This window comes from Cryptomeria japonica, chromosome 3 (genome assembly GCF_030272615.1).
Source record: "Cryptomeria japonica chromosome 3, Sugi_1.0, whole genome shotgun sequence".
Classification (NCBI taxonomy): Eukaryota; Viridiplantae; Streptophyta; class Pinopsida; order Cupressales; family Cupressaceae; genus Cryptomeria; species Cryptomeria japonica.
Window position 1 is genome coordinate 177276784 of NC_081407.1, and position 27085 is coordinate 177303868.

A 27085-nucleotide genomic window follows, 5' to 3' on the forward strand; every position below is an offset into this window, starting at 1 on the left:
AGAATTGCATTGAGCTCGTGTGATACTTGCATGTTGTATAGCACCACTAGGCTTATGCACTGTTTTGCTTCGTAAGCCATTTGTCTATGACCTTGAAACAACTTGCAAGCATTAAATTTCATGTCACGAATGATCTGCCCAAAGTGCCCCATTGATGCTAAGAAGCATACATCTTGTTGTGCAATGCATCCAAGAACTTACCCTAACTCGATACTTAACATCAATAGAACAAAAAATTTGTTTCATGTGTTAAATTTTGGATCAGAATTAAAATTACAGAGATACAGAGCAATATTTCTGATATTACTGTTGTAATTCAGAATTATAACTAAAATATCTGAATATATATATTGTGCTTACACCAGATGTCTATGTAACTGGTTTCACACGTATAACCACAGCATAATATTCATCAACCGTCACATGTATATGAACAGATTATAACTCCTCCAAGATGATGTTAAGGTGCTCAGTACTATCTTCACGGATAATACATATATATGCACCAGAGTCTTTGACGGGTGTAACACGGATATATGTAGTATAATCTACGACGACCCACACAGCAGATAGATATCAATAAAATCACACGAATGATTATAGCAAGCTATACACGGGGATTTGCAGAATAACAACAGCCTGTGTCTCCTTTCTATCTATTCCACGAGTATCATATACAACAGATCCTACACACGTATACACTGTCTTCTCTCACCGATCAATCTCCCTATGCTCCTTCACGATCAAAGGAATGAAATACCCGATCAAGAGACATTAAGGGTCACGACTCCAATTGGGTGACAGCGCCAAACAAAAGGGTGCGATTATTAACAGCCCTGATAAATAGCTATTAATTATTCGTTTAATAAATGGATGCTAACAAAAGAGAATCATACGTGGAATTGTTAGCAAGTAGTTTAGTAAATAAATAAAGAAATTGCATATATACACGACAGCGATATGTAATGTCCCTACTAGTTAGAGATCACTGTCCTGCAAAACAGATTGTTAGAATACAACAAATATATATATATATATATATATATATATATATATATATATATATATATATATATACTAATCTAATTTGCAATTAAACTTCAATTACTTAATTAACACTAATCTCAATTCTTATTTAAATAAAAAGGATACGAGTGCAGTGCCGGGACATGTCCTTAGGCGGTTGTGAAGCTCGCCTTCTTGGACCCATCTTGGTTCCAAGCCATACTAGGAAATCAAAGGTTAATTCGATTCCTGTCTTGGATGTAATTTCTTACACCCAAGCCATACCAGGAAATCGAACGTTAATTCGGTTCTTGTCTTGGATGTAATTTCTTACACCCAAGACATTCCAGGAAATCGAAGGTTAATTCGATTCCTGTCTTGGATGTAATTTCTTCACCCAAGCCATACCAAGGAAGACCATCATATATGATCAATTCCTTGCCTTGGATGATGCATCTCATCATCCAAGTCTACCCGAGAGGACCGACCAAATCCGTCTCTTCTTGGATGAACTTTGTCAACCAAGCCATAACATATATGCATATAGATATTCAATATATACTGCCTACTAGGGATTATCATAATCCCTGAATTAGGCTACGGGGATTTCCTCCCAATAGCCTCCATCATATAATCATATTATTGCCATTCATTGATATACAACATTTCATAACAATTCATATTATCAATATCATTATAATTCATATTATCATTATTACTTAAATTATAATCTTGTGACATACAACATTATGCTAAAATTCTGTAACATACAACATTGTAATAATGATGACATAATTCTGTAACATACATATTATAATAATCATGTCATAATTCTGTAACTACACATTATGATAATAATGATATAACTATTAAAAACTACACGTATATTTATATGTGTGTGTATGGCACACACATCCACACACATACATACCTGTGGCGCCTCTGCTATTTTCTCCTTTTACTCTTTCCTCTATCTATGCAACTGTAACTCCTATCTTTTCCTATATTCTCCTCCTATATTCTCCGTGCTTCCCATTCCATTGGCTGATGTTCTTTCTTATACCCCGTGAAGGGTTGCATCCCTCCACGGGTCCCTTCCGCGCCAAGGGATGCGACGGTGGTCGCAGCCCAGGCTGTGATTACCGTCGCACCACTTCGTGCGAGGGGTAGTCATGGTGGCTCCTTTTGTATTGTGCATAGTTCGTAGTTTTAGTTTATCGTTGTATTAATATTTTGATTTAATAATACTTTTCTTATTATTAAATACATTAACATTTTAATCATTTACTTAATAATACTTTTCTTTATTATTTTATATATTAAATACATTACCAGTTTAATCATTTATTTAATAATACTTTTCCTTTATTATTTTATATATTAAATACATTAACATTTTAATCATTTATTTATAATAACCTTATTTAATTAATCAATATTTAATGATTTATTTCCTCTTAGTATATTAATATTATTTAATGATTTTACATCAGGTGATACTGTAGGGGTTATCACATGATATCTCATGCTGCTACAATAACATCAACACCATGAACCCAAACCCATTGTCATACTACACAATTGAACATCAAATTTACTTCATCCAAAGTTCTGCAATTCCAAGTAGCCTACTCTATGACCAATCCATTTAGGAGAATAATAAGATTCGTCACAAAATCCAAGAGCTTGTTGACTAAGTTTGATGCTAGCTCTTTGCCTTATGCTAACACAATTGTGAGCACACCAAATAAAGGCAGATAAAATGTGGTTGTGCATAGGCTATTGGAAGTTGAACAAGATCACAATAAACAAGCAATACAAATTCTCAAAAATAGATGCCTTTTGGGTCAAATTCTAAGCGGCTCTACAAACATCAGCCTAAAATCATGTTACCAACATTCTGCAATCAATGGAGATATATAGAAGACAACTTTTTAAACCAAAGGAATTTATGGATGGTGGGCAATACCTTTCAATCCAACCAATGCACTAACACTCATGTGCCTAATGAATGATATATGTAGGCCCTTCACCATCTCCATTGTTAGAATTTATTTAGATGACATTCTCATCTTCTATAGTAAGATGTGGGTAAAACGCATCAAGCATGTCACAAATACTGCACCACCACAGATTCAAATATTGTTTGATGTTGTTTATACCCCTTATAGACAATACATCTTGCTACAATTGGGGGGCTCAAAGTATCACCTTGTGCAGGGGGTATTTTGAAATTTGAACCAACACCTCCCTTGAGGGGGTTAGGATGGGAGCCACTGGAAAAAAAAAACTCTTATAGGTGGTTTTTGATTCCATTTCTTCCCATTGTATTGTAATACCACTTAGCAAACCTTATGGCGCACTGCCAGTAGTATAAGAGGATAATCAATGCAGTATCATATGACTATACTTTCTTTTTCTGACCTCATAGTCATCCTCATAGTTTACCCACTAGTTTTCAAGATGATTCTTATGGCAAAAGGTAGAGCCAAGTCTCTCAAAAATAAGACTGTTAGTGTCTTACACTGTATTTTTATGATATTATATTTTCAGGAAGATTATAAAAAGCAAATATTGAAACCCTTCTTCTAAAAGATGAAACCTAAGAACGTTAAGGCTGCTGGAATATGCTTTTAGAAAAACAAAACAACAGTTCTTAAAGTCTAACAAATCCCTCCACAAAAGCTGAAAATTATTCTTAAAATCTTGAGGTTTTAGAAATCAAGATAAGAACTTAGCATAAGATTGTCACCAACCTTGATGGCACCTTGGAAATGTTCGAAGAATGATGAAAGTTTGATGTAAACTGTTGTGGCATGCTTGTAATTATTGTAGTTGGAGATGACCTCTAATGCTAAATGCTCATTCTTCCCGGAGCCTTGAGCGCCCTTTTGGAGTACCAAACAATGAAACATTTTTGCTGATATATAAGGCTGCATGACCCTTTAAAGAGTGATTTAATTGTATTTTTATCATTTTATGTCAGAGGATGTATAGGTGACCACTTGAGAGGACAAGATTATATGAAAAGTGTGTTTTACTGAAAGAAGACTTGTCATTAGATGGAAAAAGAGTGATCATGAATATTGTTTGCCACTTAAAAATTTTCCTCGACTTGAGGAGCATATACTTTACCATTTGAAAGTGACATCTAGCTTTACGGGTGCTTGCTTATGGGCTTATCGCCACTTGAAATTTCTCAACTTTGAAAACATGCTCTTTATAGATTTTGCTGATAAGTTTGATTCAATCCTATTAAGTGTGTGCTTGGCTATGTATTACCACTTAAAATCCACAAATGACTTTGAAATCATATGCTTTAGTAGTTATTGACATTTATCCCAGCACTGAAAACATTTTATCTATTTTTTATCTTAATCTCCTTGGTGCACTACATCAAGCATATTGCCATCGTTATCCTTGTCCAAGTGCATGCTTTTGAGGATATTGATACATTTCAAAATACATAATCACTTTTCATACATTTGGCAGGGAAAACAGGAAAATATTTGTCACTTACAACTTTCATTTGAATAGATTTATCATGCCTTGTTAATATATCTCCGAACTTCACCTTTATACATGACTTTGATGGAATGATTAACACAACCCTATAAATGATGAATCTAACTTAAAACAAGACAAGTAACAAAGGCAAAATGTCATGTCCCCTTTTCAGAAATTGTAAAGTGCCAAGTTATGTTTTGTTTGTCTTTTGATAATTATTTGATGAAATGCCCATTAAAATAGCAAAGAATAAGCTGATATTACATTTACGAGCACAATATTGGAACAACGATGACTATTTCAGATATGAACCAGCTACTGTAAAATTCGGAAGTTTCTGATAAAAATAATTAAATTATCAGCTTAAAGTATTTGATATTACAAATGTATAGAGCTGAATATAAATGCAAGATTGACATTCAAATCTGAAATAACATGCTGATAAAACCTTTGATATGCTGATACATTGAGATCATAGCACATTGAAATTGTCAACTTTATAGACTATATGGCATCGTTTTATGGCTGAATATGCTGTTAGAATCTTCAAATAATAGCAGCAACCACCTTGAAGTCAACAGCTAACTCCACATGGGGCTGTGGTTGGTATTTGGGGCTCTAAAGACTAAAATACTTCAAAGCTTGAAGTGACTCCGCCTAATGAGTCAACACCTTCCTCCCAAGCCCCATGCCCCATTTCTATAATTTCAAACCTTTATGACATATGGCATGTCACTCTCTACAGAAATAAGGACAACAGTGAGCAATTATATGGTACAGTTGGTCCAACAATTATAACTGTAGCTGTATTAGTTAACTACAGCTCTTCATATAAAAGACTTAGATTAATGGTACATGAGATAATCACCATGCATATTCATGGAAATATAACACATTATTTATACGCTATCTCCATATTAGTCAGATACAGCTCTTCATATAAAAGACTAGTCTGTGGCAGGAATCATATCTCCTGTCTCTTAACATTTTTAAAATTTTTTTTAGCAGTCAATTTTATTATTGTGATGACCTATTTTTTTTTACGTACAATGACATGGTCATATGTATTAAGAGTCTCTTTGAAAACAATTTTATTTTCTCTTGATTGTTGTTTTGATTTCAATATATTGGCTATAGGATTGACTAATTTTTGATGATTTTGGCCTTATACCATTCACCATCAGGTGCTTGAACTACCTTGTCAACAATCATATCTAAGCTCATTTTTGTGGACCTGGATTTTCAAAATGGGAATTTGAAGCAGTTATTCTAAATAAATATCTGAGCAATATGCCCTCTTCAAAAGAAATACCTTTATTATAGTCATCCTATATAGGAACCTATTTTTATTATTATTTAATAAGATCTTGATTGAAAATGAGAGAATTAAAAGAGTAAATTGGTCTGGTCATATTATTTCACGATTACATTAATTCTTGGTTAGTAACACTTGTGTTAGAGATATGGAGCAATTGAAGTCACCGATGAAATTGAAATTTCAATGTATGTGACCTTGATCAGTTGTCTTGGCCCATTTTAAGCAATATATAATAAACCTTTTGCCTTTTTCTTTAGGTTAGTGTGACAATCTATGATTGGGATATAATCTGGAAAAGTGCTATGCTTGGATCAGTAACACTTCCAATTGAAGAGGAGGGTCAAACAGAAGCTGTTTGGTACACACTAGATAGTTCTTCAGGACAGGTAAAATATGGCTGGCTTGTTTTTTAGGTGGAGTTAACTTAATTCTGTGTGTTAGTTTTTGTTGCATGCCCCTATCATTTAAAAGTATTCCTCTGTTTGTTAATGTTTCATTCTATTTACTTATCAGGTTTGCTTGCAAACAAGTACAAAGCGGTTTCCAGTCAGTTCTTCTGGGTAACTATAAGTATTTTTTATAATTGAAATTTGTGCACAATTTCCTTTTCTAATACTTTCACTTTGAATTTTGATCTGCATACTATATTTTGAATTGTATATATATATATACATTTTTCTTGGAAAATGACCCTTTTCACACTTCAATAAATTGAAGATGCTCTAGTTCATTTGGTCTTATCATTTAGAATCCACCGGCTATAGCTTTTAGATCATAGAAATCTTAGGTTTGAACTAGATCTTGTCTTCTCTGCTGAGAAAGGTTGGTGAAACCTTTGAAAATGTAAAAATTAGACAATACAGAGTAGGCTTCTTTTTATTTGCAACATGAGGCCTCAACCAGATGCATTTCTTTTCTTTCCAACTCAATGCTTACTTTTATATCCACCTCTACAAAAATCTGGTATATAATCATAGATGTTGTAGTTCAGATTCTAATGTTTCAACTTATATTATCTTCTCTAATTTCTATTGTTCAGTTTCTGATGTGCTGGCAATCAATTTTACAAAAAACTATGTCACAGTTAATCAGCAAGTATCTCAGTGTGCTTAATTGAAAATCATAAAAAATGGAAAAACTCATCATTTAGAAAAAAAATAAAATGACAATGATTTCTTTCTTTCCATAACTAGGATATTAGCAAAATCAGTTTTGATTGGAGATTGTGGTAGCAATTTCAGTTTCAGCACTTCATGCTTACTTTTATATTCACGTCTACAAAAATCTGGTATATAATCATAGATATATTTCAGATTCTAGAGTTTCAGTTTATCATTTTATATTATTTCCATAATTACTATTGTTTGGTTTTTGATTTGCTGGCAATCAATGTGACAAAACTGATGTCACGGTTAATCAGCAAGAATCTCCGTGTGGTTAATTGAAAATCATAAAAATTGGAAAATCTCATTTAGAAATAAAAGAAAATGATAATGATGATTTCTTTCCATAACTAGGATATTAGCAAAATCAATTTTGATTAGAGATTGTGGTAGCAGTTTCAGTAATCAGTTATCACAAATTCTTGTTGTTCTTTGTGTTTCTTTGGATGTTTCTTGCAGGGGTCTGAATGGGATTGCAGGAATTGTTACACGACGAAGGATATCTGTAGATAAACAAGGGCCAACAGTTGTTCATCAAAAACCTGGACCTCTTCAGACAATTTTTAATTTACCACCAGAGGAGGCAAGTGTAAATGGTCTCTTAGTGCTTGTTTTTTATTGTGTGTCGAAGACAGCATCATTAAGTTTCAGATAGTCATATTATGATATTCATTTGGTTAAGATGATAGAAAGAACTTAGAAGTGTTAACCAGGTTCTTAAAATTTATTTCCCTCAGTGTAAAATTGGTGACCAGTTTCAAGAAATAACCGGTCTAGGACCCAAATTTTTTAAAACTTTATTGCATATTCTTGTACAGCTGGTTGAACACAGCTACTCGTGTGCATTGGAAAGGTCCTTCTTGTATCATGGGCGCATGTATGTTTCTGCATGGAACATTTGCTTTCACTCCAATGTTTTTTCCAAGCAAATGAAGGTGAGTAAGATTCTTTTCAGTATATAGATAGTTGGGGACATTTCTTAACATGTTGCAGTTCAATTTTTGTTCATGTTGTAAAATGTGTTATGTTTTACAAGGAAACTAGGTTCCTTTCAATATAATTTAACAAGAAATAATTCTAGTAGTTGGAATTTAATATATCAAAAACTCAGAACTGGTTCCTTTTTTTTCCTTGTCAAGCCTGTAATAGTAGCAAGTTATATTTTTTAAGGATAGGCTTGTTTAATAGTGTCATTGTATTCAGATGAAAATCTGTTGACTGTGTTGATGTGCTCAGAAAGTCTAGGATGAAGACTTGTGATTAAATCCTTTAGATTTGTACCCTTCTATACTCTTGAGGTATTATTGGCAGATAGTAGAGAGATCAGAGAATAATGCAAAACCATAGTAGCCGGAAATTCCTTTGTCCCTCCCTGGGCACACACGTGTATCCCCGTATCCATTCCCATTTCTGAAACAGATATGTATCTGATACAGCCCAGATACACGTCGAATATTGTACCCATGCATGCCCAAAAATCCTTGATTTCCAACCATGCTAGATACTATGCAATTTTTTTTTTTTTAAAAGTGACGTAAATCTTCCTAAATTTAATTTTAAAAAACTTCATTCATGCATTTTAAAAAAAAAAGATTGGTATTGACAAAACCTACACCAAATGAGAAAAACAAATGAAATGTTTTTTCTATTTCGGTGACCCATTTTTTGGGTTATCTTCCAATGCAACTCTACTATTTTTGCATATTGTAAAATGTTATATCAACTTATCATTATTTATGTACATATTATGTGTCTATATTGCTTTTGAAGTAATGAAAATCTCCTCGAATAACTTAGAGAATTATGTTAAATATATGTGTATGTGTTTTTTATGAATGACGTATCCAGCCGTATCCATATTGGGGGTCTTAAAAAATGGCCGTATCCGTATCCGATTCCGTGTCCGTGTCTGTGTCCATGAAACTTTGTGCAAAACTCATTTAGGATGTATGTCTCTAAAAAAAGCAACTAATGCTACCAATTTATATCCAAGTTACTGGGTATGCCCTTAGGGCCTCTTGCTCCTGTGTTGGGTACGGTTTCGCCTAGGGGAATGCTTGGGTATGTATTGGGCCTACCTGAGTGTTCCTAGGGTACCCAAGACACTGATTGCCATAAAGTAACAGAAAAAGACACTTTTTGGACCTTTTTTTGCACCCAAAACCCCAAAATGCCAATAAAAGGATCATTTTTTTCCAATACAACAATCATTTTTCTCTCTTCACTCTCTCTTTTCTCATTTTCTCTATTTTTTTTTGGTGCAGAGCCCCTCAATCCCACTTCTAGCCTGCGGCGTCTCCCACACCCATTCTATTGTTGTGTTTTTCTCACATCTAACACCTTGTGCAGCTTATTATTGCTGTCCCTCAAACCCATTAGGGTCTCCACTCCCAAACCTCGGCTTGTTATTGGGAACTCTTCTCATAAGAAATTTGATTACAATGAGGGGTTTTGAGAGTGGAGACTAGAATCAAGAACTTAGACAACTAAAATTATACTACTAAATGCTAATTGATAAAGATAGAAATTAAATATTTAACTATCGATTAGCATTTAAATTTTAATATTTATCTTTATCACTACCATTTTGGCATTTGGCATTGATCAATGATGAAGTATCATGCTATCATATGTATTTAGTTTTACAATTTTGTACATTTCTTTAATTTTTTTGTATATATATATACACACACATATCCAAACGTACCGCACCCAAGGGAAAATAACTGCCGTATCAGCGTACCTGTATCCTGTAGCCGTAGCCATAGCTGTACCATCAACTTAGATCTATATAGTCGTTATGTCAACATACATTTGGATGGGAATTTTTTTAGCATAATTTGTAGCTGTAGATCTTTCTTGTATATTGTTTGTTTGTGAACAGGGTAAGGCAAACTTGGCCCTGATTCCACTATTACAGAGCCAGCTAGTGTGTGCCACTGCTTGCATACAAAATAGAACGAATACAACAAAATGTAAGAACCCTTCACAAGCTTTACTGCTGAACTGAACTGATGGTTTTGTTTATGCTTCGTTTTTTTGCAATTGTTTTGAGTTTTGATATGGTTTTCACATAAAAAGAAAATACAGGAATTGAAATAATGCTTCAAGAATTCAATCTAACTAAATTCTGATAACCTAAGCCAACTTTTATTTATTTAGCTTCAATACATTGCACAAAAATGACTGCACACCAAGAAACATACCAATTAACTGAAGAAAAAGAACTCGAAGCCCTTGCTGGCCGAAAAAGAAAGGTATTGGCAGCTAGAAATCCCTTATAACAGCTTCAATTCCTTCAGTTAATGGTGTGTCTTCCATTGCTAGGCGTCTCCCTTGATGAATTTAATTGATTTTTTTAAGCCCTCAAACCAAGAAATCGTACCAACTTGGAAGTATGATGGTACGGCTGTGTACAGCAAAAAGCAATGAAAGAACCCTCAATGATTAACAAATAAATCTTATGTTCTATGTTTTCAACCTGCCATCAAATATGCCCTCAACCTGGCAGTAAGTCTGATGATAAATCTTCCAATCAGCAGATGTCAACTTCTGAGTGAAGCCAACCCAAGGAGCAACTTCGGATGAATATTCCACACCCTCAGACTGCTGATGCAATGAAGTGTTCACGTTCTCCAATGTCGATACTCTGGACAAACTGCAGAAACCCCAGTTCCTTCTCCAAAGCCAAACAAGACAAGTCTCTCAACAAAATATCAATCATCATAATCAACTTGTACGATTTCCAAGAAGAATATAAGTTTCTCACAATAGGGTTTGATAATCCTCCAAAGAGCACTTAATTCCTCATTAAAATGAATTAACATTACTTCTCCAATATTATTATTTTCAACTTAGGAAATCGTGCTTACAAACAAATAATAAATTTGGCCCCTTCTTATGATGATTCGACCCTCAACTTAAGTCACTTAAGTTATAATATAAGCTCATAACAATTAATGTAAATAAACATTAATATCTCCTTTATTACTCAACATTTTTGCATGCCGTCTGAACTAGGGGCTAACATGAGGAAACTGCATATGATCATACCCCCTTACTAAAAATAGCGGGGGTCCATCTCTAACATCTCTAACTTACTATAAAATAGTAAGTACTGCATACGGAGTCTTGTAGACCTCAAACAAACACCAATGCTACATAGCTCTGACCGCTGAAGAAGGTGCATCCCTCAAGGGACTCTCTATCCATCCTCATCAGCCTACGAGGGTCTATGATCGGCCAATCTACACAGCTGACTGATGTCAACTAGAAGGGGACAGACATCACACAAAATGAACACTATTCTATAAGACTAAATTGTTGGATTTATCACATCTTACATGTTAGTTTATAATTTAAATTTATAGATAAATAAAATAGATTGTTAGTTAACAGTTAGTTTAGTTATGACTTGGTAGTTATTTTTGTGAATAAGTTTAGTTGGTTTTATATGGGAATCAATGGCTTTATAAGCCAATGTGCAGCAATGTAATATTAATCTTAATGAATCAATAATCAAATTATTCTATGTTTTATTGAGCAATAATGGTTTGATGTGCTGTTCTTTATTTACTCTACCATTTTATATGGTACCAAAGCATTCATTATTCTTGTGCCTGTGAAAAGATGAAGGAAGATACTGGAGGATGAGTTTCTTAACAATCTGCAGATACAGAAGCTATTTGAAAGCATTGAATAAATGCAATGAGTGATAAAGTAATGTGCTGAATGTTGGAAAATATTTTTTTTAAATGATGTTTTTTTCAGTTTAACATAGTCGTAGTAAAATTGATATCTTTTTGTTTCTCAACGAAATTTTAAAATTCAAATGTTTTGGAAAGTAGAAGAATAGAAGTATAAAACTCAAAAATGTTTTGAAGAAACTGTCAATAGTTCAAGAGCAGTTTAAAGAAGGCATTTGAATCTGCAAAGGATTGGTGTGAGGATTGGATTTTGAATGCATTGCTGCATGAGATTGGCATTCAATTATAGAAGATTCGTCTCATGATTTGTATTTGATTTATATGCAATCAATTCATCACACAATTTAAAGGAAGTATTCAAAGATTTTATATATTTCAGCTTGTTGATTGCTATAGAATTTCAAATGTGTATGAAAATAAAACCAATGCATGGGTGAAGCAAGGTGTGGAATTTTCTAGGGATTTTATTGTTTGTTGCTGGTTGATTGGCATGATATAACCTACTATTGTTACCTATACATTGGCCATTGAAACATCTATAAAGCACAAAAGTTTAGTTGAAGGAGCCAATGAATGCATTAATAAAAGATTTGCTGGTGAATGTTCATTGCGCATATATCTGCAAGTTGATTCTTATTTTTTGAGTGAAGTTTTGTTTGCTTATTCTAGCAATGATTTAATGAAAATATTGGCGGTCAATAACCAAGCATGGTGCATAAGTGAGTTGGCAAAAATTGTGGAAGTTTAAGTGGAGGAGGTTATGAGTTCAAAACTTGATTATGCCTCGCAATAATTTTTTGATGACTTTGTATTTGGAGGTATAAAGTTGACTAGTGTATGGGTCCATTTTTCAGTTTAAATCAATTGATGAGCACACACGTATACTGAGGGGGGGTGGGGATTGGGGGCGGGGTTGAATCATTATAAGGTAAACTTTTTACTTAATTCAAAATTTAACAACCATAACAACATGTAATGACCCCACTCCCCTAGTAGATCACTCAAGTTTGGGGAGATGACAGTGGTGACACATGGGGGTCTATACTTGGTAAATGGCGCTAGGAAGTGTTATTATTTGATGGTATAATCATAATGTTATTATAATATAAAGTCACTTTTCTAAAAATAGACAAAAATTAATTAAAGTGACTTTATTAGAAAAGTGCAAGGTTGAATTACATTTATTATAAAAAGACCCCATGGCACATTTTCCTAGGCATTAAGTGTTTTAAAAGAGTGGGACCAAGTCAATGAATAAAAGGACCCTCAAGTTAGGCTATTTGGCAAGAAGTTATTATATTAAATTAATTTCATTAAATCAAATAAGGAGAACCCAAAAAAGTTCGATTAGGGTTAGGGAGGTAATAAAGTGAGATGAGGAGATTCATTTTGTCATCTTGAGAAGTCATTTTTACAATCAATTTTTGGAGATTGAGCTCTGCAACTCAATTCAGTAGCTTTGCAACTTTGAGGAATGATATCCCAATTCATAGGTTGGAGGAATTCACCCAAAATTCATAATTGGGCTTCAATTCAGATTCATTACAGCATTTACAAGGAATTTATATGCAGATTGGAGAGGGTTTCGGATTGTAGGGCAAATAATTCATTTCCTATGGCAGCCGTACAACCTCCATATGCAGTCATACAATTTGGTGACCTTCCAGGGTGCTAGATACCATCGATCCAGCCATTAGAGGGTTTGAATCTCCTAAATTTCGCATGGATAGCGTATACATCAGCATCTCAGTGAATTTTAGTGGTTTCCTGAATAAACTACTCCTCCAGTTATTGTTTTGATCATAGATGAAAAAAATCGTTTAAAAATCGCCAAAATCGCGATTTTTCTTGAGTCAGTGTTGCAAACGGTTTAATCTTCTTTTAAATCGCCACCGATTTTTTTAAAAAATCGTGAGATTTATTGCCGATAAAATTGTGAGGAAAACCGTAAAAATCGTGTTTTGAAAAGTTCGTAGGTTTGTAACTTCTGGAAAACCTAAAAAGAAGCTTCATTTTTTTATGTACAAGGGCAAACTTCGTTTTTTTAAAGCCCACAACTAAAGACACGACAGCCGATAGGTTGATTGACTGGATTTGGATTCAACGGAAGTTGTTTCCTGATTCCTCTTCGTCTCTTCCACGTATTTGCTCATTTGGGCTTATTTTCCTGCACGGCTGCACCAACATTTCACAGTCTACTATTAGTCTATTATAAATCTACTATTACAAATATAACTTATATTCCATAGTCTGCTATATTTGTAATAATAGATTTATATATTGTTTTAGACTTTCAGTGTTGAAACTAAGGCAAAGGAGTAAGGGAAAGATGCTCTAAGTGGAGAAAAAAATGAAAAAAACAGAAAATTTAATGTATACATGTGTTTTTTTAGAATATTTTAAAAAATTATATATTTTCAAATGTTTGATAATTTTGCCGATTTATTGCCGATTTATTGCCGATTTTCTTGATTTTTTGCCGATTCCCGAATTTTTTAAAAATTTTGGCCAAAAGATTTATTGTCGATTAAGATATTTACATCTTTGGTTTTGATCAGTAGGTTGAATAATTCCTGAGAGCTAGGCGTGGAAATTAGTGGAATTTAAATATTTGTTTTTGGTATTTTCCTAGTATCAAATAAAACCATTTGGCCCCATCTGCAGCAGCTGGAAGCCCTCAGATTGTTTCATTCTTCAATTCATCAATAAAGTGTTCTCCAGGATGGGCGTTGGACTCCTGATATGCTATTTATTGTCCTGAATAATTAGAATTCTTAATTCTGGAAGTATTTACATTGCTGTTCATTAAAAATCAGAACTCTGATTTATTTATCAGTCAATTATATTCCTTCATTTTGTGGTTCAAAGTGTTATTTCCTTGGCAATTTTGTCACACTTAAACTCTAAGCAAGCATGGACATCAAAGCATAAACATAAAACCTCATAGAAACCATTCTAAAACTTCAATCAGTAGCAACCAAACTCAGAAAAAATTCAGCATAGAACTGGCAGGGATCTTTCACAACAATGACAGTAATAACAACAATAACAAGTAGACACAAGAGAACATAGATTTACGTAGAAACCTTTTTGGGAGAAAACCATAGAGAAGGACGGCTTGGATCTACTATCGAAATTCATACTCTAAAAATGATAAAAAGTTCTTACAACATTGCAGGCCCCAACTTGCTAGAGACGTCAATCCCCACATATAGATTTTGCTAGCACCAACTTGTTAGAGACGTCAATCCCACATATAGATTTTGCTAGCACCAACCTACTAGAGACGCCAATCTCCACAATTGAGCACCAACTCAGCAAGAGACAAAAATCTCTTCTTTTAGGAGGCATTGACCACTTCTGCAAAAATCACCTTCTAGACAACCTATTTTAATAGATGATGAACATGTCTTTTTGCGCTTTCACACTTAACAAGATTTGTTCTGCTCTAATTAGCATTGTAAAGAATTACATTCCACTTCACTACCACATTCTCATCTCATCCATATATACATTTGCTTGCATCAAGGTTTCTCTATTTTTTAAATGATTTTTTATTTTCAGCACACTCACTACCACACTAACTCGGAAAAGCTTCTCCTTTATTACCTCTTTTGGGTGCCAAAATTAAAATGCATTATACGCATAGGTTGGCCACCCTTTTCAAAAATAAGACTCTAATGTCCCTTTTTGGGCATCAACTATTTCTAGAGGTTAGCCTATTACTTTGGTCCCCACAGGCTAACATGGTGATTAGGGAATCTTTCTGAGGGTGTTCTATGGCTCTTCAACTGATCTTTTGGTGCTTATTTCAGTATTCTTCAGCTTAGTGCCCTATTTTTTCTTGTGGTGTGCCTTCCGGAGACCATTCAGGACACTTTGATTCACACTTATATTTCTGGTAAGTCACTTGGATGTTTTGCTCATACTTACTATTTATGGTAAGTCATCAAGGTGGTCAATTAACATTATTTCTATATCGAGAAAGTGGATGGATTATTTCCATAAGTTGACATTGGCAATTATTAAGGGTTTAATGATTTAAGTTAAATTTTAAAAGTTAAATCAAGTTTAACTTTAATAATCTTAATTATATTAAACGACTTTATGAGATGATGACATAAAGGGGGTTAAAGTGATTTTTAAGTTTTCATAAAGTGATTTTATTTTGGCGCCTAGGGAGTTATAAGGTTTTAAATATTTTAATAAAGTGTTTTATGGACATTGGTGCTAATATTGGGAGATGTAAAGTGAATAAAATTAATTCATAAAGTGACTTTATGTTAATTTAAATTATATAAGGGGTCACTTTATTATTATTCTTAATCGCAAGTAAATATGAACGTTAAAAGAGGGAAAATTAAATGGGTTTTCTAGAAGCCTCGGAGAATTGTAAAAGGACTCATTTGAAGCTCATTTGCATATATTTGGTTTATTTTATTTCTCTCTAAGAAGTTTGGGAGCTTTGGCTTTCATTTGCAGGAAATCTGAGGACATAAACCCTTCAAGTTTCTTGGTGATTTGGATGAATACCCAAATCCATCTTTTGTGTGGATTCATTCAGGTTTCACCATTGTGCTACATTTCTCAGATTGTTAGAGATTTCAACTGGAAATATTTGGACGATTTTACAGGGCATATTCTATTTATTTCATTTTCATAAAGTTACAGGCAAGTTTTAAATCATTTAAGGGTTTGCTTATATTCAAAAGAAGAGGATGCCATTCTAGGGTTCCTTGTGTTAAATTTAGTGATCAAATTAGATAGATAGAAAATTAAACACAATTGCATAGAATGTACCCTGGGAAAACATTCCTCTTGAATGTGAAAAACCCAGCGATGAAGTATGTCTTTATTATCTCAACTATGTCAAGTAACTTTACAAAGAACTTCCTTCACACTTGAAGCTATATATGAATGGCAACAATCCACAATAGAGAATATACAATCTGCTATGAAAATCGGTCTTCCTTAGTTGATTCACAAACTGCTGTAGATAGTCTTCTATTTGCTGTAGATGAATATCAACAGGTTGTTGAGTGAATGATGTGAATTGCTGTAGGATGTATGTACTTCGATCTGCAATAGAAGAAACATGATTTGCTTGATGATTGATATGAATTGCTGAAGATGATTGAACGGATGGATCTATATACCCACCACGACTTGATCAACCAACACGACTTATATCGAAAGTCGGCTTCTTATTTAATCAGCACGTTTTTTTGTTAGGGATTAATTACATCATAATAAACACGTCTTATTATTCAAGAGTGGCGGGATAGATATAAATGGAAATATAAGTTACAAAGTCAATAAGGATCATATTAAATCGGACTTGTAAATGTGTAAGGCCAATAGGCCATTCACACATTTTCCATTTGCTATGTCGTCCTGAAGGATCCGACCATAGCTATCACATTAACACTCCCTCTTAGCTAGGGAGGAATCCTTCTCGATATTTGAGTCACATAGTGACATCCACCATGGCTACTCCCAGAGGGTGGGTCCATCATGGCTACTCCCATGTATGGAAATGCAAATGAACACAAGTGCTCATCATGGAGTCACTCAACGTGATGATATTCACCATGGCTACTCCTAGAGGGTGAATAAGCACAAGTGCTAAGTCATGGAGTCTCTCACAGGACATCCACCATGGCTACTCCTAGAGGGTGGAATAAGGGCTTTCACCTCAAACTTCTCTCATAGAGAAGAATGCATTAACAAGGGCTTGCACCTCAAACTTCTCTCTCATAGAGAAGAATGCATTAACAAGGGCTTGCACCTCAAACTTCTCTCTCACAGAGAAGAATGCATTAAAATACATCTCAAGAAGTCATTGATGCTGAGGCCTGCGACTCCCTCTCAGCAAGGGCTTTATTCTCCACAACTCCAAGTGTATCTCGAAAATGCACAAACTTCACTTTGGCAAGAGGCTTGGTGAGAATGTCATCTGTCTGTTCCTCAGTACAAATGTATCTCAACTGAAGAACATTCCTTTGTACAATATCTCTGATGTAGTGGTACTGGATCTCAACATGCTTAGTTCTGTAATGGAATACTGGATTGACTGAAATCTTCACATAGCTTTGGTTATCACAATGAATAGTGGTAGGCTCCAATGTTTGTTAAACAATCCTGCAAGGAGCTTCCGAAGCCACACTGCTTCACACACATGCTGGCATGTATTCTGCCTCTGCGGTGCTCAGTGCCACTGAAGACTGCTTCCTGCTACACAGGGAAATCATAGCAGATCCCAAACTGAAGCAACAACAAGAGGTGCTCTTCGGATCAGTAACACTCCCTGCCCAATCAGAATCAGAATAGCCTTCTAGATTCAGGTCCACATTGGAAGAATATTTCAAGCCATATACAACTGTGCCACGCAAGTATCTCAAGATATGCTTGGCTGCAACTAGATGTATCTGTCTAGGTTCACACATGAACTGACTATGTGCACTCACTGCATAACAAATATCTAGTCTAGTGTTGACTAGATACATTAGGAATCCAATCAACTTTCTGTACATAGTAGGATCCACAAGATTCTGAACTAGCTGCAGCTTCCCTCAGTTTCTTCAAGTTAGTTTCCATCGGTGTAGACATAGACTTGCAATTTAACATTCCAAATCTCTTCAAGATGTCAATGGTGTATTTTCCTTGACTCAAGATAATCTCATTAGGCCTCTGCAATACTTCCAAACCTATAAAGAAATGCTTGAGTCCTAGTTCCTTCATCTCGAATTCTGATGTCAACTCCTTCTTGCATCTAAGGATGAGATGATCCTCCTCGGTAACAAATAGGTCATCAACGTATAGTACCAAGATCAACATTTCACAATTGAATACTTTGAAGTAAAGATTCAGATCAGCATCATTCTTGCAAAAACCCAAACCCACCAAGTATATGTCAATTCTTTCATACCATGCACGAGGAGCTTTCTTAAGACCATATAAAGCTTTCTTCAATTTGCATACATGAGACTTTTTCCCATGGACCACGAAACCCTGCATGAGGAGCTTGCTTAAGACCATATAAAGCTTTCTTCATTTTGCATACATGAGACTTTTTCCCATGAACCACGAAACCATATAATGCAGACCTCTTCCTCAATCACACCATTGAGAAACAAGAGCAATGATGGTCTTGATGGAAGTATAGCGAGCAATAGGAGCAAATGTTTTTTCATAGTCTATTCCTTTTTTCCGAGAGAAACCACGAGCCACAAATCTAGCCTTGTATTTTTCAATGCTTCCATTAGCTGCATGCTTAATCTTGTACAACCACTTGGAAGATACAACTGACTTCCCCTCAGGTCTAGGAACAATATCCTAAACATCATTCTTAATAATGGATTGATACCCTTCATCCATTGCATCTTTGAATCTTTCCATACTTGCTGTTTTGAGGCTTCCTCAACACTGGAAGGTTCAGTCTTAATAAGATTACACATCAATGCAACATAGCTAGAGAATTTCTGTGGTCTTTTACTTTCTCTGAATGTGCCTCTAAGAGCTGTAAACTGTTTTGCCTCTTGCATAGTGTTTCTTGCCCAAAGAGGTCTCTTCCGTTTCACAACAATATATCTAGGTCCATCAGTAGGATCCAAAGGTTCAATTGGATCATCATCCGCTATAGGTTCAGTGGACTCCCTCTGAATCTCAAGAGTATGATCAATGTCCATGTCTTGAGGAGTCTCATGATTTTCATCATCTATCTCCATGCAAGACCCGTTAGATTTTCTAAATGCAACATCTTCCTCAAATGTAACATCTCTGCTCACTTTTATTTGCTTTTGACTGGGAATGTAAATACGGTAGGCTTTAGAGGTTTCAATGTAGCCCACAAAAATTCCTCTCTTGCCAGAAGGTTCCAACTTGGTTCTTTTGTTTTTGGGTATATAAACATACACTGGACAACCAAAGATCCTCAAGTGACTGACATCAGGCTTAATCCTTGAAAAAGGCTTCTTCTTGAGTCATATTTTGCAATATCCGATGAGGACATCTGTTTTGAATATACACTACTATTCTAGATGCTTCTGCCCAAAGAAAGGTTTGAAGGTCTTGATCATGGATCATGGCTTTTGTAGCTTCAACAATGGATCTGTTCTTTCTTTCTGCAGCCCCATTTTGCTGAGGGTTGTAAGGGACACAAAACTCCCTCTTGATTCCTTCCTCAATACAGAAATCACGAAAGCTACTAGAGGTGTACTCACCTCCATTATCATACCTTAAAACTTTAATTCTTTTCCCATATAAGTTTTCTACTTGAGCTTTAAACTCTTTAAATCTACCTAGGACTTCATCAGACTCTTTAGACCTTAAGAAATAAATCCAAGTCTTCCTAGAGTAGTCATCTATGAAAGTTACATAGTACAAAAATCCACTTAGGGATGGAATTGACATTGGACCACATAAACCTGAATGTACAAGATCTAGAATTTCTTTAGACCTACTTTCACTACTATGAAATGGACTCTTAATATTTTTGCCCATAGCACAACCTTTACAAGTACCATCATGTACATGACTGAGTTTAGGAATACCTTTAACCATCTTCTCCAATGATGGAAGAGCCCTGAAATGTAGATGCCCAAGTCTTCTATGCCATAGTTCGTTGGAACTGGAAGAATCATGTAGAAGAGCTTGAACAGGATGAGTGGAGAGGTTATATACACTCTCATGACGATTCCCAATCACGCGAGCAGTCGTGATGCTAGATTTCTTTGGCCGTGCAAGAACTCTCCCTTCTAAAAATGCAATTTGGTAACCCTTATCCTCCAAGGCTGAAATAGACACAAAATTTCTCTTTATTCCCGACATGAATAAGACATCACTTAGGTGAAGAGAGACCCCAGATCCTAGGTTGAGTGATGTATCACCAAATCCTCTTACAAAATAGCGTGCATCATCTCCAATGATCACTTGGAGATTAGACTCCCTTTCCACCAAATCCGAAAGATGTTCTCGATAGCTTGTGATGTGTCGAGAAGCTCCACTATCAATTAGCCAAGGGTCACTATCCGTGGGAACATTGCTTGATAAGGTAGATATGAAGAGGAATCCATTGGAGTTATCTTCAACTTCCTTCTGAGTTGAGACTTCATTAATGTTTGCCATCTATCGCTTAGGCCTTGTCAAACAGTCACTTGCATAGTGACCAAACTTGTCACACCTAAAGCACTGGATGCAAGAGAGATCTTTCTTCTTCTTCTTTGAATCTGGTGCGGAATCTAATCTCTGATCTCTATTCCTTTTGAAGTTGCCCTTCTTCCAATTCCTTCCTTTCTTGGTAGATTGGGTGGAAAGAACATGAGTGTCTTCGTTTTGAGAAACTTTGATGATTTCCCTAGCCGCCAATCTTGATTCTTCTTGAATGCAATCCGCACGAAGACAATCAAACTTAGGCAATTTGGATCTTCCACTTATACTTTGAACAAATGGCTCCCATGAATGAGGAAGGCCATTCAATGCCAACATGACAAGGTCTTTATCAATTACTAGATCTCCAATAGCGCTTATTTGATCCCTCAGTTTTGAAATCTTCATGAAAAATGACATGACAGATTCTCCTTTCGCCATCTTTACTTGATGAAGTTGTTGTCTCAATGCAAGAGCCTTACTTGTGTTGTTAATCTCATATAGACCTTCCAAAGTCTTGAACATATCTTTCACAGTTGTCATCTTGGAGATGAGAGGCACTAAGTGATCCCTTACGGAGTCGATCAATATCTTCTTTGCTTTTATGGCATTCTTCTTGAATTGAAGTTTCTCCTCTTGATCTTTTGGCTCGGATAAGTCTTTATCCTCCACAAATTGAAGAAGATCATTTTCTTCAAGTGCAATAAGCACTCTAAACTTACATGAAGTGAAGTTTGATGCACCTTCAAGCCTATCCTCAACTTTAAGGCCATTCACCATTTTCGAGGCTTTGAAGTTTCTTTTTGAAGGTGAGAGATGAGAAAAATTCTCAATTGTAGGGAAATCTGATCACGATCTTACTTCACCATGGCTCTGATACCATGTTAAATTTAGTGATCAGATTAGATAGATAGAAAATTAAACATAATTGCACAGAATGTACCCTGGGAAAACCCTCCTCTTGAAGGTGAAAAACCCGACAATGAAGTATGTCTTTATAATCTCAACTATGTAAAGTGACTTTACAAAGAATTTGCTTCACACTTGAAGCTATATATGAATGACAACAATCCACAATAGAGAATATACAATCTGTTATGAAAATCGGTCTTCCTTAGTTGATTCACAAATTGCTGTAGATAGTCTTCTATCTATTGTAGATGAATATAAATAGATTGCTAAGTGAATGATGTGAACTGTTGTAGGATGTATGTACTTCAATCTGCAATAGAAGGAACATGTTCTGTTTGAAGATTGATTTGAATTGCTGAAGATGATTGAACAGATGGATCTATATACCCACCACGACTTGATCAACCAACAAGACTTCTATCAAAAGTCGACTTCTTATTTAATCAACATGTCTTTTTGTTAGGGATTAATTACATCATAATAAACACGTCTTATTATTCCAGAGTCGCGGGATAGATATAAATGCAAATATAAGTTACAAAATCGGTAAGGATCATATTAAATTGGACTTGTAAATGTGTAAGGCCGATAGGCCATTCACACATTTTCATTTTGCTATGTCGTCTTGAAGGATCCAACCATAGCCATCACATTAACACCTTGTTTTGGGGTGCTAAAAATTGATGAGTATTGCAGTTTATCACTTTTTTGTTTGGATGGTTGTAAATTGTGATTTGTGTGCGATAAAGGGTTTGTGGAAAAAACAAGCATATATCACTTGGACATGGTTTGGACAAAGGAAAATTTGAGGGTTTAATCATTAATGTGCAACTACTGTTGAATTCTTTAGGTTAGTATATGTTCTTGCTGTTGTAGCATTTTGACTTTCTAAGGTAAAAAATGAGACCCCTTTGCTTTGATTTTTCTGTAGCAGCAATTAGAAATAGAGAGAACAATGTCATTGCTATGCTTCTATGCTGATCACTAGAAATGAAGTGGAAGTCTGTGTATTGAGCTACTGTTAAGCATGTAAGGAAAACTACTCAGATCTGTGCAAATAAAATATACTCCATTATTCAAGGTTATAATTATATGGTCGATCATTGCAATCTTTCATAAGTTTTCTGTTCATCTTAAAATATTGTAGTGATTTTATAATTATTCAATATTCTTGTTTGCATACGAAATTAATCATCTCATTATTTACCATCTCTACAACATGAAACTGAGTATTCAAACTTGCAAGTAAACTGTTTGACAAAATACCTTAATAGCTGAGTGGTGAAAGAAATACAAATAATTTGGTTGCAATTTGGGGTGGGATACTTAAATGACCATTACCAAGTCGGCCAAACCCATTATCCTCTTTTTACCCTCGAAGAGATTCTAACTTAAGCATGCCAGGTTGGCCTGTGGGGGGTCGAGGGTTGCAAAAACCTCATGTTGAGTTTCAAGTCAATCCTTCAATTGTTGGATGTTGAAGACAAGGTGAGCATTTAAAGACTTAGAAAATTTTGCTTGTTGGTCCATTGGGGGTCGAGGCTTTACCTCATGCCAAAATAGACAGTCATAGCTTAAAGAGAAATGTCGAATGCCAATGGTTGATGAAGAGAAAAGACTTGACAAAAATTACTATTAAAACATATGCCTTGAGGGTTAGAGGTCAGTGGTTTTCCATACCACATTCCAAAAATGTCAAACTTGATAACCAAAATGTTCGAGAAATGATGGTTGAAGACCAAATTAGTTTCGGGGTCAGAGATCCTCACTACCACTTACCAAAAAGTGAAATACACAAGTGATAAACGTGCAGATTGATCGCTGATGAGGAACTAGTGCCTTTCAGGGGTCAAAGGTCGGCCCTACCTCATATCAATTGCCAAAAAACGAACACTGCTAAGTCAAAAGCTTGAATCCCTAAGCCCACCAAACTTAGAAACTTTGAAGCTATGTTTAACAATCAAATCACTTTGACATCAATGACAATTTGACAAGTTTCCTACAATCTTATTCTTGCAACAATACATCAACAACCTTTGATATCATCATATCATCAACCACCTTTGGCTTCAATGACACCATATCCAACAGACAAAGACAACATCAACCTTTGACATCAATCACAATTTGACAAGTTTCCTACAATCTCATTCTTGCAACAATACATCAACAACCTTTGATATCATCATGTCATCAACTACCTTTGGCTTCAGTGACACCATAGCCAACAGACAAAGATAACATCAACCTCTGACATCAATGACAGAATTTCCAACATCAACATCATTAGTTTTTAGCATTTGAATATGGCCACATGTTAAAATCGTTTGTGCTTTTGGAGTCATTTTTGCTTCACATGACAAGGCCTTCAAAGATTCACATGCTTCTGCTCTCAGAGAGATTAATGTGACATCAAATAGATGAAAGTGTAAACTTGGAAGCACATAATTTAAGATATAAATCAGGAAAGGCTTCTTTATTAGGTGCATATATGTGAGGAGATAAACCAGAAAAACTAATCAGACTAGGTCTATAATATTTGTCACATATAGGCAGAGTTATATTCAAATTATTGCATGTGTATAAGGACCACATTCAGGAACAGCAATCAATTCATTGTGAGTGACATATCAAACAGTTTAAGTTGAATATACATAATAATTATTCAATAAATTTCTTATATGATCCATTATCTTTAAGAAGGCAAATATGATTCCTTCTTGTCAATAGATTAGACTTTACATCAGACTCTGTATTAAGTGTTCCTAAAACGAGACATTAGACTAACTTTGACACTTGTAGAGGAAGATACCTGTCACATTTCCCATAATGGGAGGGGACTCAGCAATCTTGATAAAGGAAGCTAATGGAGAATCAAAAGTGGCAAAAAGAGGTACTCCCTGAAGAGGCCTTTGATAGATCATCTTCCTCGCAATTGGATTCAATCACTATGTGCCATGACTCGGTTACTTTGCAGCAAGTGGCCCTATCTTGAGGAGACATTATGTTGAATGAAATGAAAAGACTAGTAAAACACAATTTGCATCTAATGGTGATCCTTTTATAATCAAGTTCTTGCATCCAAACCCTATTGCCAACTTTTAAACACATTTATTCTAATAGCATTTTGGATAAATCAAAACAAACAAGGATCCTTGCAAAGTTAAAATGACCAACCATTTGAAACACATTAGGAATAGATAAAATATTTCCTGAAGAGATTCCAGTAGAAGAAAGACATTCTTCATTCCAAAATTGAAGAGGGAGGTTTAAAAGCCTTACCCAAATTGTAGGAATTGGGAAGGATTTACTGAGGGGATTAAAATTAGAGGAACTAGATTTTAGATCCAACAAAGTGTAATGTCCCCATTTTTCCAGTGATCACTCAAGAGTCCTAGTTTCACTTGTTAGCCATCTACGCAGGTGGAATCAGTGGATGGGAGATGGTATTGCCACCAAGGAGGGCTTATACTTAGTCATTTTTGTGTCTTGGGTGGTTTTATATCTTAGGCACTTAATAATAATTCATTATAGAGTTACTTTTTCTATAATTAGAAAATCTTATAAAGTAACTTAATGAAAGTGCATTTTATAAGTTATAAACTTATAAGTTACTTTATGCTAAAATAGAAACTTTCATAAAAGTAACTTTATAAAGTTAAAACATAAGTGAACCCCATGGTTCGATTTCCTAGGCAAAGTATTATAACTTAATAAGTGGTGATTATTTCATGATAAGATTTCCCTCAAGTTGAGCGCTCAAATTGGAGGAATATTCTCCATGGTATTTTGGAATTTTGCATCCCTAATTTGGGCATGGGAATTAGGGAAATAAAAGAGGCTTCCCGTGAAGTTTTGGGCATTATTGGAGCTTATTGTTTTTGAGAGCATTTTGCAATTGCAGGTCTGCAACGTCTATTGCAGGTGTCTGAACTGAATTTGAAGACGGAAACCTTCAGATTTGGGTGAGAGGACAAAATCCCCCTCATATTTAAGCTATCGATTTGCTAAGAATGTTCATATGTTGCCAATAAGAGCCAAAAATCAGAGTTTGTTAGCAGCTACAACAGGGTTACAGTCTGATTTTCAGATTTGAGCAGTTGTTGGAGCTTTTTTAGAGATTTTATTGCAAATTGGAAGCAGCCATTCATTCCCTAGCTGAATCGTACCACTTGGGGCAGCCTGGGGTTTCAATAAAATAAATTAAGGGGTTTTGCGTCAGGGTTTTTATACAAATTTCATTGTTAGCAGCAAATAAGAAGATTCTCCATAGTTATTTAGTGAAAACAATTCATAGTGGAGCTATAGGAGCAAATCAGTGGGTAGAAGACACCAAATTGGAGTTTCTCTAGGGGGGAATTTAGGAAATGCATTGGAATAGAGATTTCTTCACTAAATTGTTTTTGACAATTATCCAGTAGGTGAATAAAGCTCGCATGAGTCATTGGTTGCAGATGGAGGTGCTTCGTTCAGTCATTTCACCTGTTCAGGCCAATAAGTCACCCTCTATTCCTAGTGCTGGACTCCTGGTAGGCCATTATTGGCTTGGGTTGTCGAAAATAATCATTTATTATCATTTTCATTGCTGATAAATAAAATCAGAGGTCTGAAATTCATTTCAAGTCTATTATTTTATGTGTCATTGTTATTCATTTCTGCATTGTCAAATCTAAAGGCATAAACTTCAAAAAACTCAAAAACACATAAAATTCCTTCAAAACCTCAAGGCATTAATACGTTGGTCAAAGATTAATTTTGAAACAAACAAATCAAAATTGAGCCATCTCCTAGTTGGCATCTTTCACAAAGTCTTCTCTCAAAACAATAGGCATTTCTTGTCTCAAACATCCCTATCCAATTTGAGTTTATTGATTAGTAAGATTTAAATTTTTGCTTTTAATGTCCCCTCTCTAGGAGATAGGCAGATGAGCATGGTTGGCCTACTATCTGGGTTCCCGTAGGTCAACAAAGTGGTTAGGGGACCCATCCAGGGGTCATGGAGCTTTGCAAGGGGCTTTGTAAACCATTTTAGGCACTTCGATGGCAGGTCCTATTTTTTAGGAGACTACGAGTTGACTGTTTGACCATCGGAGGGCCGAGGAGCATAGCAGAGTGGCTTAGGAGTCTTTATTATCGATTTGAGACAATCTCTTAATTTCTAGGAGCATCTCTACTTTTTAGGAGAAGACTACCAATTGCATTGCCACATCTAGTCATCATCCTTGGACATGTGACAACATTCAGTTTTTGGTTGGGGGAGGCTAGGTGTTGGAATTTGAATAAAATCAAATATTAAAGTTTTGACTTTAATATTTAATTAAAATGGA

The 27085-nt window shown here is 35.2% G+C and overlaps 1 protein-coding gene across 3 annotated transcripts in view; it reads left to right on the forward strand.

Annotated features, from left to right (window-relative positions):
- LOC131048565 (BAG-associated GRAM protein 1) overlaps positions 1-27085 on the forward strand; it is a 186420-nt gene that overhangs the window by 76247 nt on the left and 83088 nt on the right. For all 3 annotated transcript variants that reach the window (XM_057982564.2, XM_057982562.2, XM_057982565.2), the window contains exons 5-8: positions 6088-6216; positions 6344-6390; positions 7453-7576; positions 7812-7928. In XM_057982564.2, the coding sequence (XP_057838547.1) occupies positions 6088-6216; positions 6344-6390; positions 7453-7576; positions 7812-7928 (417 nt within the window). The remainder of the gene's footprint in view (positions 1-6087; positions 6217-6343; positions 6391-7452; positions 7577-7811; positions 7929-27085) is intronic.